We start from the raw sequence: 17763 nt of genomic DNA, 5'->3' as shown, positions 1-17763 counted from the left end.
GAATCAGCTCATTATATATTTGCTACAGTTCTAAAGTTTTAATTCCTAAATTTACCCACTCTATTACAAACTATACACTGCAGTATTGTTTTTTTTCTCATTAAACTTTTGTTTTAATGGGTCTCAAAATTCTGTGACAGATTTTTGGTCAAGTTGTTTTCATTAAAAAGTACTGATTTTAAAAACTAATAACTTAAAACTGCCACACACACACACACACACAAAACATGGTCCACAAAACATTCTCCTTTCCTTCTGAAGGTTTTACGATGCATTGTTATCATTAAAACCAGTCTTTTACTATTAAACTTAAATGGCCAATTGATACAAACAGTTCTGAGACCGTTCTGCCACCACGGATTAAGACTGGGGTGGCAGGTATTGGGGATAATATTCATTTAGCCTTCTGAGCTTTCTGGGCAGACTTGGTGACTTTGCCAGCTCCAGCTGCCTTCTTGTCCACTGCTTTGATGACACCCACAGCAACCGTCTGTCTCATGTCACGAACAGCAAAACGGCCCAGAGGAGGATAGTCAGAGAAGCTCTCAACACACATAGGCTTGCCAGGAACCATATCAACAATGGCACCATCACCAGATTTCAAGAACTTGGGACCATCTTCCAGCTTCTTTCCAGATCGGCAATCTATCTTCTCCTTTAGCTCAGCAAATTTGCAAGCAATGTGAGCTGTGTGACAATCCAGCACAGGTGCAGATCCAGCACTGATTTGGCCTGGATGGTTCAGGATAATCACCTGAGCCGTGAAGCCAGCTGCTTCCATTGGTGGGTCATTTTTGCTGTCACCAGCCACACTGCCACGACGAACATCTTTGACAGATATGTGCTTCACATTAAAGTCCACATTGTCCCCAGGAAGAGCCTCACTCAAAGCTTCATGGTGCATTTCAACAGACTTTACTTCAGTTGTAACATTGACTGGAGCAAAGGTGACCACCATCCCAGGTTTAAGAACACCAGTCTCGACTCGGCCCACAGGGACAGTACCAATACTACCCATTTTGTAGATGTCCTAGAGGGGCAGACGCAAGGGCTTGTCAGTTGGACGAGTTGGTGGCAGAATGCAATCCAGAGCTTCAGGCAGTGTGGTGCCACTGGCCTTCCCATCTTTACGGGTGACTTTCCATCCCTTGAACCAAGGCATGTTAGCACTTGGCTCCAGCATGTTGTCACCGTTCCAACCAGAAATTGGCACAAATGCTACTGTGTCGGGGTTGTAGCCAATTTTCTTAATGTAGGTGCTGACTTCCTTAACGATTTCCTCGTATCTCTTCTGGCTGTAGGGTGGCTCAATGGAATCCATCTTGTTAACACCAACAATCAGTTGTTTTACACCCAGTGTGTAAGCCAGAAGGGCATGCTCACGGGTCTGCCCATTCTTGGAGATACCGGCTTCAAATTCACCAACACCAGCAGCAACAATCAGGACAGCACAGTCAGCCTGAGATGTGCCTGTAATCATGTTTTTGATAAAGTCTCTGTGTCCTGGGGCACCAGTGATGGTCACGTAATACTTGCTGGTCTCGAATTTCCACAGGGAGATATCAATGGTGATACCACGTTCACGTTCAGCTTTCAGTTGATCCAAGACCCAGGCATACTTGAAGGAGCCCTTTCCCACCTCAGCAGCCTCCTTCTCAAATTCTTCGATAGTTCTTTTGTCGATCCCACCACATTTGTCGATCAGACGACCAGTAGTAGTGGACTTGCCCGAATCTACGTGTCCAATGACAACGATGTTGATGTGAGTCTTTTCCTTTCCCATTTTGGTTTAGGTTGAGCGGTGGTTTTCACGACACCTGTGTTCTGGCGGCAAACCCACTGCGAAAAAGCTACACTGCAGTATTTTTATGATCAATAAAAAGATCTAATGTTGCATGAATATATTTAGAAAAGTTTTCATTAATCCCTCAAAGTCCAGATTCCTATATTGCCAAATAACCTGCTCAAAATTTCAGAATGATATAGAAAATGTTAATACGAAGAACATCCCTGCTTCTACTAAGGCCAATAAAAAGATACATTTGCCCTCATAAAAACATGCCAAGGAGGTTAAAGTCCAGAACTTAAGACTCTGAGTTAAGAAACAATACAACCTTACAACCCTCATAATTTAGAAACCCCTTCTGCTAAGGATCCCACTCACTCTGTCCTCAGAAAGTCCCCCAGAACAAAGGACCACTATAACAAAAGCCAGAAAACAGTTCTCTCCCATTTTGGCCTTCTCTCTTCTATGCTAAACAAAACTACGCTTTCATAATGTCAGGAACTCTTCGTAGTTGAAGAATTCAAGCAAATATAATAAGGGTGAAAATAAGAGTAACATCTGTGGAGACCTACTATGATGGAGAACAGGCTAGGAGGAGTCAAGGCACTCAGAATGATTGACATCTATTCTCCCACTTTATCTTCATTTTCTAGTAAGTGATAGATCAGGATTCAAACCCACATCCCAGGCAGCCTATTAAAACCCTTAAAAATGCAACTTAAAATGAATTAAGAACAAACTCAAGCACAGAGTAAACCTTCTGAATCATTTCAAATATGTATAAGGTATACAAAGGGGCTGGTCCTAACAAACTATGCCTTAGAGGACATTATCTGCCAATGCTGTAGACTTTACAAGACAAGCACCTGCACCCGACGAGCAGTTCACTTACTTAGCAATGTACGCCCCTAAGTAGCTTCTAATCACTGTGTCCGTGGTGAGCAGGCAACTCTCAGGCAACGAAATAATCATCTGTCCCTCCTTACCAGAAAGAAAGTAAAGTTTAGAACACCCATGCTTTGAGAAGGATCTGCGTACCCGAGTCTACAATCGTCCACTAAGAACCCAGGATACCCCAAACATAGACGCCAAAGAGCCCACCAACAGTGTGGCTCCCAAGTCCCTGAGTTGGCAGCTGCAGGCAAGTCTGCTCCAACAGCAGGTACTACAACGCCAACATGAATTAAAGGCTAATTATGTGACTAACATCCACTAGCAGTCAACCCTTCACCAGAAAAGAATGTGGAAACACTCTTGACAAATCATATCACTCCTTCACTTTCTTATACCAGGAAATAGTGCTATGGGAAGCAGACAGAAACCACTCAAAACAACTCTTATCTGGTGAAATCCATGTGTCCAGCGACTATTCCCAGCAAAGGCCTACCTTCCATATAACCTGTGCCAACTAGACTAAGAAAAGGCAGCCCAGCCAGCACAAGGGTCTCATTTTACAAAAGTATAGTTTTCAGTTCCTCCCACTGAGACAGAAACATAGAAGAAAAATTAAGATGTCAAGTCACAGACACCAGAAACAAATAAAGCATTAAGAAGCCTGATGTTAATTAAGATCCTGGCTTTCATTATAACTGGCATCTAAGTTGGTTAAAAAATCTCAGCCAAAAATTTTCTGGGTTCAATTTCTGGTTTCCTCATCTGTAAACCATGATTAAGTTAGACAATCACTATAGGCCCTTCCTGCTCCAACATCCCACAATTTTCTGATTTTAAAAAAGCCACTTAATAAAATGTTCTGTATCCTGACTAGAGTAAATCTCTTCATCTTCAACACTTACCAAACTGGACGCTTAAAATCTGTGCATTTCACTATGCATAAAATATGTCCCAGTTTTCAAAGTTTAACCAAAGGTCATATTTGAAAGCAGATGTGAAGCAATTATCATTTCATAATCTAAACAAAGACTACCTACATTTACTGCCATACACATGAGAAGTATATTTCCCCTCCCAAAATAGTCAGAACACAATTATATGTTCCCTCAAAAAATAAAAATATTGTACGATGTCACTGTACTTAATATTTTTGAACTGTACACTTAAAAATGGCTGAGATGATAAATTTTGTCATATATATTTTACAATTAAAAAGTTTTAAATAAAAAAATAAAAGTGGCATAAGAGAATTACAACATTAAAAAGTACCATTCTTTAGGCTAAATGTGTATTTACGTAGCTGGATTTTAAAATTAAGGAAGTAAAAATAAATTAAGGAATTAATTTCTAGCTTCACAGAAAATTGTGCATTAGATATCCTCTAAATAGCATAGAAAGAACTAAAATGGACCTTGGAGATCATCTATGTCATTTACCTCCTCGTTTTCCAGGTGAGAAAACAAACCAAGGGGGGTTCCCACCACCAGGTGAAGGCAATCCTGAGACAGGCTCCGAGGCTCTGCCCGCTGCTTACTCAGGCTTGTACTTAGCATACCCAGCACATGCTCTCAGATGAGAACCGCTCCCTCCCCTGGCACACTTAAAATATGGTCTGCTTTATACAATTTGCTGTGGCAGAGATGGCTAGCTGCCAACCCAACAGGCCTTCTCTCCTCCTGCCATTAATGCAATCCTATGGAGAGGTCACTATGCCAGGGAAAGGACATGTCTCACCTCCCTCACAGCCAGCTGCGGCTGGGTACCCGGTCACTGGTAGATGTGACAGGCCTGGAATTTTCTTAAAAGAAAGAGACCTGCCCTTCCTCACCCCCTCGTTCCATCTTGCTGCTCAAGCTCCAGGAGCTATTCCCTGGACCTGAGGGTGTGGGGCTTCCTCTAGGATGTGGACAGAATGCTGGGAGGAGTCTGGGCCTCGAACGGCCATGGGATCACCACACCAGCCCAGGTCTGCCCATCTAGGCTTGTTTACTTGACAGCAAAATAAACTTCTGCTGTTACTTTGGGTTTGTCTCCTCTATGCAGCAAACTTAAAGCTAACTGACACAATTATATTCAAACCTATCATTAGGTAAAAAATGGCTGTGTATCTGAAATATTTTTAATTCACTTGATTTGAACCACAAAAAACAAAGCAGCAAAATCTACATTACGTTTCAAGGATAAGAGAAATTCTCACCCGCAGGGATGTTTTACTCATCAGCCCTCTTCCTGTACCTAAGACACAAAGAAGAAAAAAAGGATAAATCCTACAATATCCAAAAAAAGAAAAAAACAAAAAAAACCTATGGTATCTTCAAGATCTTAAGGGTATCATTTTGAATAAAAGATGCAACTGAACTGGGGTGCCTGCGTAGCTCAGTCAGTTAAGCATCCGACTCTTGGTTTCAGCTCAGGTCATGATTTCATGAGTCGTGGGACTGAGTCCCACGTCAGGCTCTGTGCTCAGCGGGGAGTCTGCTTAAAGATCCTCTCCCTCTGCACTCCCCCCACCCCTGGCCTGCTGGGGCTCGCTCTCTCTCAAATAAATCTTTTTTTTTTTTAAAGATTTTATTTATTCTACAGAGAGACACAGTGAGAGAGGGAACACAAGCAGGGGGAGAGGGAGAAGCAGGCTCCCCACAGAGCAGGGAGCGCAATGCGGGGCTTGATCCCAGGACCCTGGGAATATGACCTGAGCCGAAGGCAGACGCTTAACGACTGAGCCACCCAGGCGCCCCCGAATAAATCTTTTTAAAAAAATGCAATTGAACCTCAAAATTACACAAAGCTGAAGCCAGGTATCTCTCTCATTCTTTGACTCTCAGGGGAAAGAGAGGATCAAGAAGCTGTTCTAGAAAATGTCCTGACCTCCTTTTGGGTTTATAACCCTTGAAGGGCAAAGAGTCAAGACCTAAAGATCATCGACTTTATACAGATCTGCTACTGGGTGTCTTACAGGACCCTTCAAGCTGGACCTGCTCCCCTGGGGCCTGGCAGCTGTGCTGGGGGCCGACTCCCAATGCCCACCCAACCTGAGAGGCTGGACCCTCAAGCCACTTTTACCCACTACCAGAGCCAACTTTCCCAGTGATGATCTTGAGACCTCTGATTGGCTGACCAATAAACCCACTCAGCTCCCACAAAGCCTAAAGACTATACCCTCCCCTCCCTGGCCAGGAAAGCCATTAGACAGACTCTCCTTGACTGGGTGGGCTCAACAGGGGAGATCCAGGACTAGCCCTTGCCCGTGAGCCAAGGCCTCGGCCAGAGCAGTCACAGCAAGTAACTTCACCAGCTGCACTGTCAACATCTCTACTGCCCAGAAATTTACCCTTCTAAGCCCAAGGCTCCTTCCCTGTAACAGTCAGCAGCTTTTCCAGCAGGCCTAGGTATCCTGTGACCTATAATTATTATATGGGCTACAGAATATTCATCTTTTCAAATTCATAGTTCTTGATCTTCTTCTTTTTCTCTCAACTAGGAGGGAATATAATTCAGCAAAGGTCAAGCCCTGCAGGATTATGGGCAGTTCCTAGTTCATGGAGGGAACTCCTGCCTTGATCCTGGATCAGGTGTCTGGCAAGTCTGATTTGATGAGTCCTAACTCATCTACCCACCCAGAAGCATACTGTCTGTTCGGACACATGGTTTTGGTTTCAAAAACTTATTTAATTTCTTCCATAGCAGAGTTCCCATAGCAGAGGTAATCATCCCTGTGGGCCAGAACCCTTCCTGGAACCAACTACTAATGGAAGGATTTTTTTTTTCCTATGGGGTCATCCTTTAAAAGACTCATGTGCTAATTAAGTGGAAATTTCTCTTCAAATACATATATGAGCAGAACGTGGCATATGGAATAAATCTGGAAGACACTTTACCTGTATTTCTACAACATAATGTTCAGTATCAGAACACAACATCACAGTAACCTGCATTTACTAAGGCAAAGCAGGAAGTGGCCATTAGGATCTTATAAAAGGAAAGCTTATTACAGACTTTCCTGCACCTGAAAATTTCTGCTATCATAAATCCACCTGGGGGGCACCTGGGTGGCTCAGTAGTTAGGTGTCTGCCTTCCGTTCGGGTCATGATCTCAGGGTCCTGGGATCAAGCCCTGCATCGGGCTAGCTCCTCAGCGGGGAGCCTGCTTCTCCCTCTCCCACTACCCCTGCTTGTGCTCTCTCTCTGACAAATAAATAAAATCTTTAAAAAAAAAAAAGTTCCCTCCTATCAGAGGGAATAAGAGCTAAAGGTATATAAAGCATTTAGGGAAGATATGTTGAAATCCCAACCCACAAAGTAATGGCATTAGGAGGTGAGGATGTTTGGTAAGTGATTAGGTCATAAGGATAGAGCCCTCATCAATGGGATTCAGTGCCTACTGCAGCACTAAGAGACCAGAAATCTTGTCCAGCTCCCAACCCTCTGTGAGGACCCAACTATAAGATGGCAATTTGCAAACCTGGAATCAGTCCTCACCAGACCCTGAATCTGCCCACACCATGAACCTGGCCTTCCCAGGCCCCACCTGTGAGGAAGAAATTGGTCAAGTCACCCAGTCTATGGTAATTTGTTATAGCTGCCAAAACTGACTAAGACAGAAGGTTCCTTCCCCCCAGAACTGTAAGCAGTGGGCTATGATCACTACCAAACCATTTTGCTTTAACTTCTCTGTGACCATGAATCTGGAGGCCCAGAAAGAGCTGTTCCATTAAAAATGGCTAACTCTTCACTGCTCCACATTATAGACAGATTATTTCTTTTCAGGCATTCCACTTAAACATATCCCAATCCCTGCTTGATAATTTTAATCCTATCCTTAAGGCAAAGTGACACCTGCGGCATAGATCAGCCAAAGGCACAAGTCCACTCCTGACACTATTTTCTCTAGACCATCTTGTGAAGAACTCCATCCAGTAAAATCTAGGAGTGTGGCTTTTCCTGTTTCTGTGCTTCTTGACACACATAAACAGAAAGTTAAACATTCTGTTAGAGGGTGACAAAAATAGTTTACCATCTTAAATAGGAGCAGCCTTAACAGGTAATGGCTCAAAGCAAGGATTTTAGCCCAATGTCATCATGATGCATAGGGAACAACTTTACACACATCACCTCATTCAACCAGGGCCACATGTGGTAAATCATTTACCTTGATTTTGTATAAGGAAGTTAATTTGCTCAAAGTTAAATTACCTAATGGGTATTTAATCATTTCAGTGTCCAAAAGGAGCACTCAGAAGCATACGATTTAATTTTCTGTAAAAGATCTGCGCCTGCCCTGTGATGCAGAACTTCAAGGCCCTGCTTGCACAACTGTCTCTATACTACAGCAGACCTGGAATCCTTTCGAAGAGCATCTTGGTCCTCCCCATGGTGACCTCAAGCCCACTTCTGGACAGACCTGGGTGGTGCTGAATGCATGCACACACCCAGAGTAAGCTGCCAACTTCAGTGAGAGAATGTTCTAGAAGAAAATGCTAACCCAAACTGCATGACAAGCTCAGTTCCAGAAAATTTTGTTAATCTACCTCTGCTCAGGTGACTGTTGAAGCTAGGGCCACACAGAGAGCTCCTCTTCTAACACCTGGGGAGCATAGCCACAAACCGGCTGAGGGAGCAGTATCTGCTGAGGCCTCCCTAAGGACACCTCTCCGCCCGCCACACCACCAGAGAATAAGCACCTCCTTCCCTTAGAAAACTCCTGACCCATCTGAGCTATGGGATAATCCCATCAGCCTGCATGGTTTGAAATATCCCTTGAAACCCCTAGGAGTATGATGATAAGGACACCGGTCGCATTACATAAATGCCTTCCCTATGAAGACCCAGTGAAGACATTCCCCTCGGGTCTGAGTTCCAGGAATACCTGCGCTTCTGCTGAGTAAACAAGTTAGTTTTGTTTACAGAATACAAGGGTTCAGGTAACTGACCATCTAAATCGGCTGGCTGTTTAAATGATAAGTCAAATTTGTGGCTGATCTCTGACAGGTATACAACAAGATTTTAGAATCATGGTTTCCATGTATTATCCTTATCCCTGCCTTCGTCTTATTTTTCTGTTCTCACTTCCCTTTTTTAATTTTTAATAGTATTTTACCATTTTGGAATTTCTCTCCAAAAGCTGCTTCAATTTATTTTGAGAACAAAGCATAAATACTGTAGCTACAAAGTAGGAAGTCTGACACACAATGTGCTCCCAGAGAATACAGCCCACCTTCAAGAACTACCCCTGCTTTCCCATCACCTGGGCCCACATGTCTCATGGGAGCCAAGTCCTGAGAGCTGACTTGATGCCAGAGCTTACCTGGAAAACAAGCAGGTATTAAGTTTGTATCTTCAAACTTCCTGTCTTTCAGCCACTTCTTAAGCTCTATAAATTCAGGCTTATAGCTCTCACTCACTAATCAAGAGAAGAAAGAAAAAATGGTGATTAAAATCACTATATAATCAGAGCACCATTTATAAAAAATAACTGTCTCAAGGGCACATAGGTGGCTCAGTTAGGCATCTCTTAATTTCAGCTCAGGTCATGATCTCAGGGTCGTGAGATCGAGCCCCACATCAGGCTCCACGCTGGGCATAATGTCTGCTTAAGATTCTCTCTCTCCCTCTCTCTCTCTGCCCCTCCCCCGACCCCACTCACGCTATCTCAAAAAAAATAAATAATGAATAAATAAAAAGTAACTGTCTCAGACAGGTAGTCATATCATAAGAGAATAAATAATACCTAAATAATGTAAACTAAAGAGAAAAACCATATGATCTCAAAGATGCAGGAAAAGCATTTGATAAAATCTAATATTCATTCCTGATAAATAATGAGAACAAGCAAGGATAGAAGAGAATTTCCTCAACCTGATAATGACTATCTAACAAAAAAACCTACAGCTGACATAATGATGAAAAACTGAGTGCTTTCCCAAGATCAGGAACAAGACAAGGAACAAGACACTTCCAGCCAACATTGTACTAGTGGTTCTAGCCAATATAAATGAAAGAAAAATAAATAAAAGGCATCAATTATGGGTTGAATTGTGTACCCCCAAAATTCTATATTGAAGTCCTAACCCCCAGTACCTCAGAATATGACCTTATTCAGAGAAAGGGTCTCTATAGAAGTAATCAAGTTAAAATGTAGTCATTAGGGTGGCCCCTATTCCAATACCATAATGACTAGTGTCATTATAAAAAGGAAAAATTTGGACATAGGCATGTGTAGAGGGAAGATGATAGAAGAAACACAGGGGGAAGATAGCCATCTACTAAGCCAAAGAGAGAGATCTGGGACAGATGCTTCCCTCACAGCCCTGGGAAGAAACCAATCCTGCTGACACCTTGATTTTGGACTTCAAGCCTCCAGAACTGTGAAGAAGGGAAATTTACAGCTGTAAAGGCTTATATGAAAAAAGAAGGCCCAATAAAAAAAATAGGCAAAGAAAAAATAAATAAAATAAAAAAAATAAAAAACAGGCAAAGGACTTGAAGAGACATTTCTCCAATGATGGTATAAAAATGGTTGATAATTATATTTTAAAAAGTTCAACATTATTAATCACTAGAGAAATACAATTCAAAAACTACAGTGTGTATCACCCCAGGATGATATCAGGATGGCTACTATCAAAAACAAAACAAAACAAAATAAAAAGTGCTGGCAAAGATGTGGAAAAAGTGGAACTCTTTGAGCAGTGTTGATGGGACTGTAAAATGGTATAGCTGCTGTGGAAAACAGCATGGTGATTCCTCAAAAAATTAAAAATAGAATTGACCCAGCAATTCCAATTCTGGATATATATCCAGAATAGAAAGCAGGATCTTGAAGAGATACTTGCCCATGTTCATAGCAGCATTACTCAAAAATGGCCAAGAGGTAGGAAAAAAACTAAATATCAACCGATAGATGGATAAAGAAAGTGTGGCATATGTACAATGGAATATTATTCAGTCTTAAATAGGAAGGAAATTCTGACACATGCTACAACACAGATGAATCTTGAAGGCATCATGCTAAGTGAAATAAGCCAGTCACAAAAAGACAAACACTGTATCATTCCATGTATAAATCTAGAACAGTCAAATTCACTGAAACAGAAGATAGAATGGTACCAGCTAGGAGCTAGGGAAAAGAGGGGAATGAGGAGTTACTATTTAATGGATATAGAATCCCAGTTCTGCAAGATGAAAAGAGTTCTGGAGATTCGCTGGACATCAATGTGAATGTACTTAACACTACTGGACTACACTTAAAAATGGTTACAATGGTAAATTTTATGTTATGTGTGTTTTACCACAATTAAAACAAAAAAATTTTTAAAAGATCTCAAGTCAATGACCTGAATAAATGGAGAAATATACCTTCTTTATGGGTTGGCAGATTCTCCCCAAAGGGATCTATAGATTCAATATGATCCAAATCAAAATTCAAGCAGGATTTTTTGCAAAAAAAAAAATGACAAAATGATTCTAAAATCCATATGGAAATACAAAGGACCTACAATAGTCAAAACCACCTTGAAATACTGATTTCAAAACTTATTATAAAGCTACAGTAACCAAGATTATATAACACTGTCATCAAGACTAACAAAGAAATCAATGAAACAGAATAGAAAGTCCAAAAACAGACCCAGACATATATGAGTAGTTGATTTTTTACAAAGGTGCAAAAGCAATTCAATGGAAAAAGGATAGTTTTTTCAATAAATGTTGCTGGAACAATTGGACCTACCTAAACGAAAAAAAAAAAAAGAATGTAGTCCTATCTTGTACAATATATAAAGTTAATTCAAAATTATTCACAGACTTAAATATAAAATCTAAAACTATAAAACTGCTAGAAGAAAACATAGTAGAAAATCTTCGTGACCTTGGGTTATGCAAATTTCTTAGGTACAACACCAAAAGGAAGATCCTTAAAACAACAAATTGATAAACAAGATTTTACCAAAATTTTAAAGTTCTGTTCTTCAAAAGAAAGACACTATTAAGGGCATGAAAAGAAAAGCCACAGAATGATTAAATATTTGCAAAACACCTATCTGATAAAAGACTTGTATCCACAATATCTAAAGAACTCTCAGTAGTCAAGAAAAATAAAAAAGACATTTTTCCAAGGAAAGCACACAGATGGCCAATAGACACATGAAAAGATGCTCAACATCACTCATCACCAGGAAAATGCAAATCAAAACCACAATGAGATGTCACCTCGCATCTGTCAGAATCAAAAACAAGAAACAACAAGTGTTGGTGAGGACATGGAGAAAAAGAAATCCTTGTGCACTGTTGGTGGGAATGCAAACCGGTGCAGCCACTGTGGAACATGGGTATGGAGTTTCTTAAAAAAATTAAAAATAGAACTAGCCTATGATCCAGTAATTCTACTACTGGGTATTTACCCAAAGAACACAAAAATACTAATTCCAAAAGATATGTACACCCCTATGTTTACTGCAGCGTTATTTAGAATAACCAAGATATGAATGCTACTTAAGTGTTCATCGAGAGGTGATGGATTTTTACTCAGCCAAAAAAAGAATGAAATCTTGCCATTTACAACAACATGGATGGATCCAGAAGGTATAATGTTAAGTGAAATAAGTCCGTCAGAGAACGATAAATACCCTATGATTTCACTCATATATGTAATTTAAGAAACAAATGAACAAAGAAAAAAGAGATAAACTAAAAAACAAACTCTCAAATTCAGAGAACAAACAATGGTTGCCAGAGGTGAAGTGGGTGGGGGGATGGGTGAAAGATGTGAAGGTGACGAAGAGTACATTTATATGTACTGATGAGCTCTGATGAGCACTGAGTAATGTATACAATATTGTACACCTGAAACTAATATAACACTGTATGTTAATTATACTGGAATTTTAAAAATTGAATGTCATAAATAAATAAAAATTAGCACTTTCAGCTCAAAAAATAATAAAAGAATAAAGGTGCAAAAAAATATATAGAAGGGAATTTATACTAAAATAGTGCAGTAAAAAACCAGTGTGTAGTAATCAACAGCCACCACAAATACAAACAAGAGCCAGCAAGAAGATGTAATGGAAAGTAATGTCGGGACGCCTGGGTGGCTCAGTCGGTTAAGCGTCTGCTTTCAGCTCAGGTCATGATCTCAGGGTCCTGGGATCGAGTCCTGCATCTGGCTCCTTGCTCAGTGGGGAGTCTGCTTCTCCCTCTGTCTGCCACTCCCCCCCGCTTGTGCTCTCTCTCTGACAAATAAATACATAAAATCTTTAAAAAAATAAAATCTTAAAAAAAAATTTAAAAAGTAATGCCTCACTATAACCACAATACAAAATTTTAAAAAGAAGAAAAAGAAAACCAGCTAATAAAAAACATGGGCAAAAGATCTACACAGTCAACCAAAGAATGCTTCTATAAATGGAAAATAAGCACACCAGTCATTAGGAAAATACAAATCAAAACCACAATAAGATAGTAGTTAGGATTGCTATAATCAAAAAGACAAGACAATAAGAAGTATTGGCAAAAATGTGGAGCAAATGGAATTCTCATAAACTGCTGAAAGAAATGTGAAATTATAGAACCACTCTAAACAGTTTGGCAGTTTCTTTAAAAGCTAAACCTATACCCACCATATGATCCACTCTTTCTACTCCTAGGTGGTTACCCAAGAAAAAAGAAATCACGTGTCCATGCAAAGACTTGTACACAAATGTTCATAACAGCTTTATTTCTAACAGTCAAAAAAAAAATGAAAACAACCCAAATGTCCATCAACAGGATAAACAAATCATGGAATATATTCAGCAATTAAAAAATAATGAACTATTGATACACACAATTATCTCAAAATAACTATGCTAAGTAAAAAAAGCCAAATACTATATGTTATTATAATATCATATACTATGTGATCATATAAAACTATAAAATGCAAATAAATCAACAGGGACGCAAAGGAGATCAGTGGTGGCCGGGGGGGGGGAGGTACAGTTAAAGAGGGGCAAAAGGAAAGGATTACAAGGGCAAACAAGGAAACTTCTTGAGATAGGTGGATATGTTCATTATCTTGACTGTGGTGATAGTTTCGTATATGAATACATATGTCAAAATCTCACTTTAATATTGACATTCATTGTATGTCAATTATACCTCAATAAAACTTTTTTAAAAACATGATTTAAAAAAACCAAGATCCAGGATATAAGCCTTCCAAAATATACCACCATAAACCAGAGAATAGATTTTACAGTAACAGCATTTAATCAATGAGCGTTTAATGAGCAACTCCTATACACAGAGCACTATGTTAACCACAGTGGGGAATGTTCAACATGTTCTTCAACTTCAAAAGTTGACAAGTTAGTTGGGAAATAAGACTTCCATAAGAAACCAAAAAACCATAGCTCCTTAAGAATAACACCCAATAAGCATCATAACAAAGGGTGATGTTAGTGAAAACTGAAAATGACATTACCAAAAATATAAGATCTCAGCTCAGTCTTAAAGGTTGGAGAAAAACTGAATAAGCAGGGAGAAGGAAAACAGGTGTTCTAGACTGAAGGAATTATGAGGAATGGCAGAGGTAGACATGTGTGGGGTGTGCCCAGGGAGCAGCATGGAGAGAACATACTTCTGGTACAGGAGTGGCAGGATGGAGCCCACAGATATCATGCAAAAGGGAATCAAAATCCATGAAAAAGGCAACATATGAGTAGTTCCTTAGGAAAGTTAGACTCGGCAACAAATGAAATAACAAGCAGGGAAGAAAAACAAGGTATAGGTAAACCAGCGAAGAGTCGCTGAAATCATCTTCCAATAGTAAACAGAGGGGGAAGCTAACCTAAGAAAAACTAGACGACATTTAGTAGGACATTGGCCACAGAGAGCAAAGAAGGAAATAGTAAAAAGACTGCTCCAGATGGTGCGGACAGGCTTGGGGTCAACTAGGAGTTTTAATAATTTTTCTGACAGGCTTGGGGTCAACTCGGAGGTGTTTTATTAATTTTTATCAAAAATAACAACTGCATTTACGTAGTACTTTCCAGTTGGCCAAGCACTTCCACATACAATGTCTTGTTCAGACTCTGTTACACTGAACGTGAAATGATGAATCTATATCCAAACACTGATATTCTACAGGTAGCTGGAGGTCAGGAGGAGGGTCAGGACTAGAAACAAACCTGGGAGTCATCCCTAGAGAAGACATAGTTGAAGCAATGGGAAATATATTCACAGTCCCACAAGGGTTTAAAAGAACATAATGACACTATTAAAAAGAGTATTCTTTAAGAAAGAGGTGTTAGGAAACCTAATGTACCTGGAGTTAGATGAGATTACAAATGAGATACAGGTTGAAATAAATGCATCTGGATAATTAGAAGGTCTATCATCTTCCAAAACATGCATTACTTTCCTAACAATTTTCCTAAACCAGACAACTTGAAATGGAATATGTTCTTTCAAAATTATGTTCAAATGGCATTGTTAAATAGTGGAAGATAAGCAAAATTAGTTTCTCTTTTATCTCTTTTCTCTTTTATCTACTACCAAATAAGTTATTCAACATGCATCCTAATAGAAATGAGTCTTGAATGGCAGAATTAATTTTCCCTGGATGGGAAAAAATTTGATGTAAGAGCTTACAGTAAGTACTGATCAGTATTATTAATAAAGCACACTCATACTCCTTGAGCACCTTGACAGAAAGTTAAAAAAAAAAAAAAGGAAATATTCTCTCTGGACACTGCCCATCCGCCTTTGAGAAAACCTATGTGTATCTGTTAACACCACTCAACAAAGGATTCCTTCTTTTCATCCCTGGCAACAAAAGATCAAAACTGTACCTCCTCTTGATACAGAACTTCTGAAGAGTTTCCGTCTTCTGATCCGGCTTGTTCTTCCTCTTCCCTTCTTCATCCTAAAATTGCAGTTTCTGTTCAGTTGCCCAATCTAGAACAAAAAGCATTTTCTTTGCCTTTCTTTCCAATTGTATGATAATCACTGTTCTTCAAACCTACAAGGATTTAAATACACAAACATTATTTGGTAAACCATTTCTCTAAAGTGTTTTTGTACATAAAACATTTATACTGTGAGCTAAATCATGACTCCTTGTGCAGTAAGGCAATGCTCATTATACCGGTCCTTCTAAAATAGTTTTATTTTGAGGTCCTACTAAATGCTGATTAATCATCGAAATCCTCATAACCGATTGCACAACTGTGTGCTTTGGTGACTTACATATCTCAATTCTAATCAACATTTACTAAGCACCAACCTAACATACTTTGAAAAAACGGTAGCCATGAAGCTCTCATCAGCTAGGAAGTCTTAGAGAAAAAAAAGATCCTCTTTTAATATGAAGGAAATAATGATTTGTTCTTAGAACCAGGATACTGAAATCAATATAAGTAAATGGGGGGGTTGCAACAGATTAGTGAGGAAATGAGAGCCAAGAAAGCAGGCAAAAAAATGACCATAAAATCCAAAATTACTATTGTAGTTTCTACATGCTACTTCTTTGGAAGCATAAAAAATGAAGTCCATTAAACACACCAGAGTGATACAATGGAGTATTATGCAGCCATTAATAGGAAGAAGGTATGTGCTAAGGCGTCCGAATGTTCAAGATATATTAAATGAAAAATAAAGTTGCAGAACATTTAATGATCCCTTTTGGATTTGCTTCTGACATATTCTGTATGTCAATAAAACAAGAGAATTTAAGGAAGACTATTCAAAAACGTGCCTGAGGAGGGGGCTTTTACTATTACTTTTGTATCCTCCTATTCTGTGATTTATATATGTATGAGCACATAAATGACATAACATGAGTATTACTTATGTGCATATATGTACATGTTAACCATACAACTGGTTTAAAAATCTACTACTAATAAATACCGACAGAAACGAGTAACAACAAGTCCAGGCACTATTACCATCCCACTGCAGCAGTGGAAGGCTCCCTGATCCACACAAAGCCTGCGAGCCGGGTCCCAGAGCCAACCGCAGTTCGTCCCCTCCGGGGCCCAGAGCGCCGCCAGCACCCGGACGCCCGGTGACAGCACGGCTAACCCCCCGGCCTCGGAATCGCACTTGAGGCTGAGCCTCGGGCCCTGGAGGGACCAACTCGGCCGCAGGCTCCTGCGCATCCCCCAGCGCGCCTCAACCACGGCTTCTGGGGCGACATCCGCTGAAGGATCTCCAGACGACGGGGGAAGGGGGTTACTGCGGCGCGCAGCGTAACGCCAGGCCTGGTGGGCGTCTGCGAGCTGTTTTTTCACACCAGAAAGTGAAAACATACGGAAAGCTCCAGCACTACCCGCGCCGGGACCCAGGCACCCCGCGTTCCCCAGCTTCCGTCACCCGGCAAGTCCTTCCGGCTCACCTCGGCGCGGCGGCGGGCCCAGCGCGCGAGGAAACCCAGAAAGAAGAGCACCCCAGATGAACGCGAGTTAAGGAGCGGGCCTAAGCAGCAGTGGGAGAGGCCGAGCGCAGGCACGCCCGCCTCGAGTCTTCACCAAACCAAGTCCTCAGTCGCCGGGCAGAAGGCTCCGCGTGCTGTGGCCGCCGCCTCCCGGCGTGCGCCTGCGCCTGCGCCTGCGCCTAGTTTCCCGGAAGCGGCGCGGCCGCCCCACCCAGCCGGGGTCCGGGGTAAATAAACCCCGCGGCACTCGGGCGGGGCAGCTGCGTTCCGTAGCGTCCGCCTTTGCAGTCTTTGACTCCCTAGAAAAGGGGAGGGACCTCCTAGGGCGCAGAGCCGGCACAGTCCGGGCCCTAAAGCTGCCAGCTCCCCTCCTCCTCCCTCGGTCCTTCGACCCTCGCCACGCCCCGGGGCCCGCATCTCGCCCTACCTGGCAACCTTTCCCTCCGCCCCGCCCCGCCCCTCCCCACCCCTCCCTACCCGTCCCTTGGTTGGCCAGGGCCTGGCCTCGCCCCACCTCACATGCTTGAGCCTAGCTTCCGAAGTCCTAGCGTTATAGAATTCCAAATCCTTCCTGGATATGGAGCTCAGTTTCTGCCCACCCACGCCCCATTAGGCTTAGTGACTTGCTTCCCAAGAGTACAGTATGGAGAGGGAAGAAAATTAACTC

General features: G+C 41.3%; 1 protein-coding gene and 1 pseudogene across 5 annotated transcripts in view; both read right to left on the bottom strand.

The window, feature by feature from the left end:
- The window catches only part of SETD4 (SET domain containing 4), a 33113-nt gene extending 15617 nt beyond the window's left edge, over nucleotides 1-17496 (bottom strand). For 2 of the 5 annotated variants that reach the window (XR_003208170.2, XM_025871675.2), the window contains exons 1-5: nucleotides 17058-17496; nucleotides 15511-15680; nucleotides 8985-9080; nucleotides 4878-4915; nucleotides 2679-2767 (exon numbers count right to left, since the gene is read on the bottom strand). Coding sequence is in view for 4 of the 5 variants with exons in the window: in XM_025871675.2 (XP_025727460.1) it covers nucleotides 2679-2767; nucleotides 4878-4915; nucleotides 8985-9080; nucleotides 15511-15583 (296 nt within the window). In the remaining variant the exon portion in view is untranslated. The remainder of the gene's footprint in view (nucleotides 1-2678; nucleotides 2768-4877; nucleotides 4916-8984; nucleotides 9081-15510; nucleotides 15681-17057) is intronic. The other 3 variants (XM_025871656.2, XM_025871646.2, XM_073890873.1) reach the window with 3 other exon arrangements.
- Nucleotides 86-1871, bottom strand: LOC112823864 (elongation factor 1-alpha 1 pseudogene; annotated as a pseudogene).
- Nucleotides 17497-17763: the final 267 nt, after the last annotated feature.

This window comes from Callorhinus ursinus, unplaced genomic scaffold (assembly GCF_003265705.2).
Source record: "Callorhinus ursinus isolate GAN/ISIS: 27379988/994484 unplaced genomic scaffold, GSC_fseal_2.0 scaffold1, whole genome shotgun sequence".
Taxonomy (NCBI): domain Eukaryota; kingdom Metazoa; phylum Chordata; class Mammalia; order Carnivora; family Otariidae; genus Callorhinus; species Callorhinus ursinus.
This window is presented reverse-complemented; position numbering and strand designations above follow the sequence as displayed.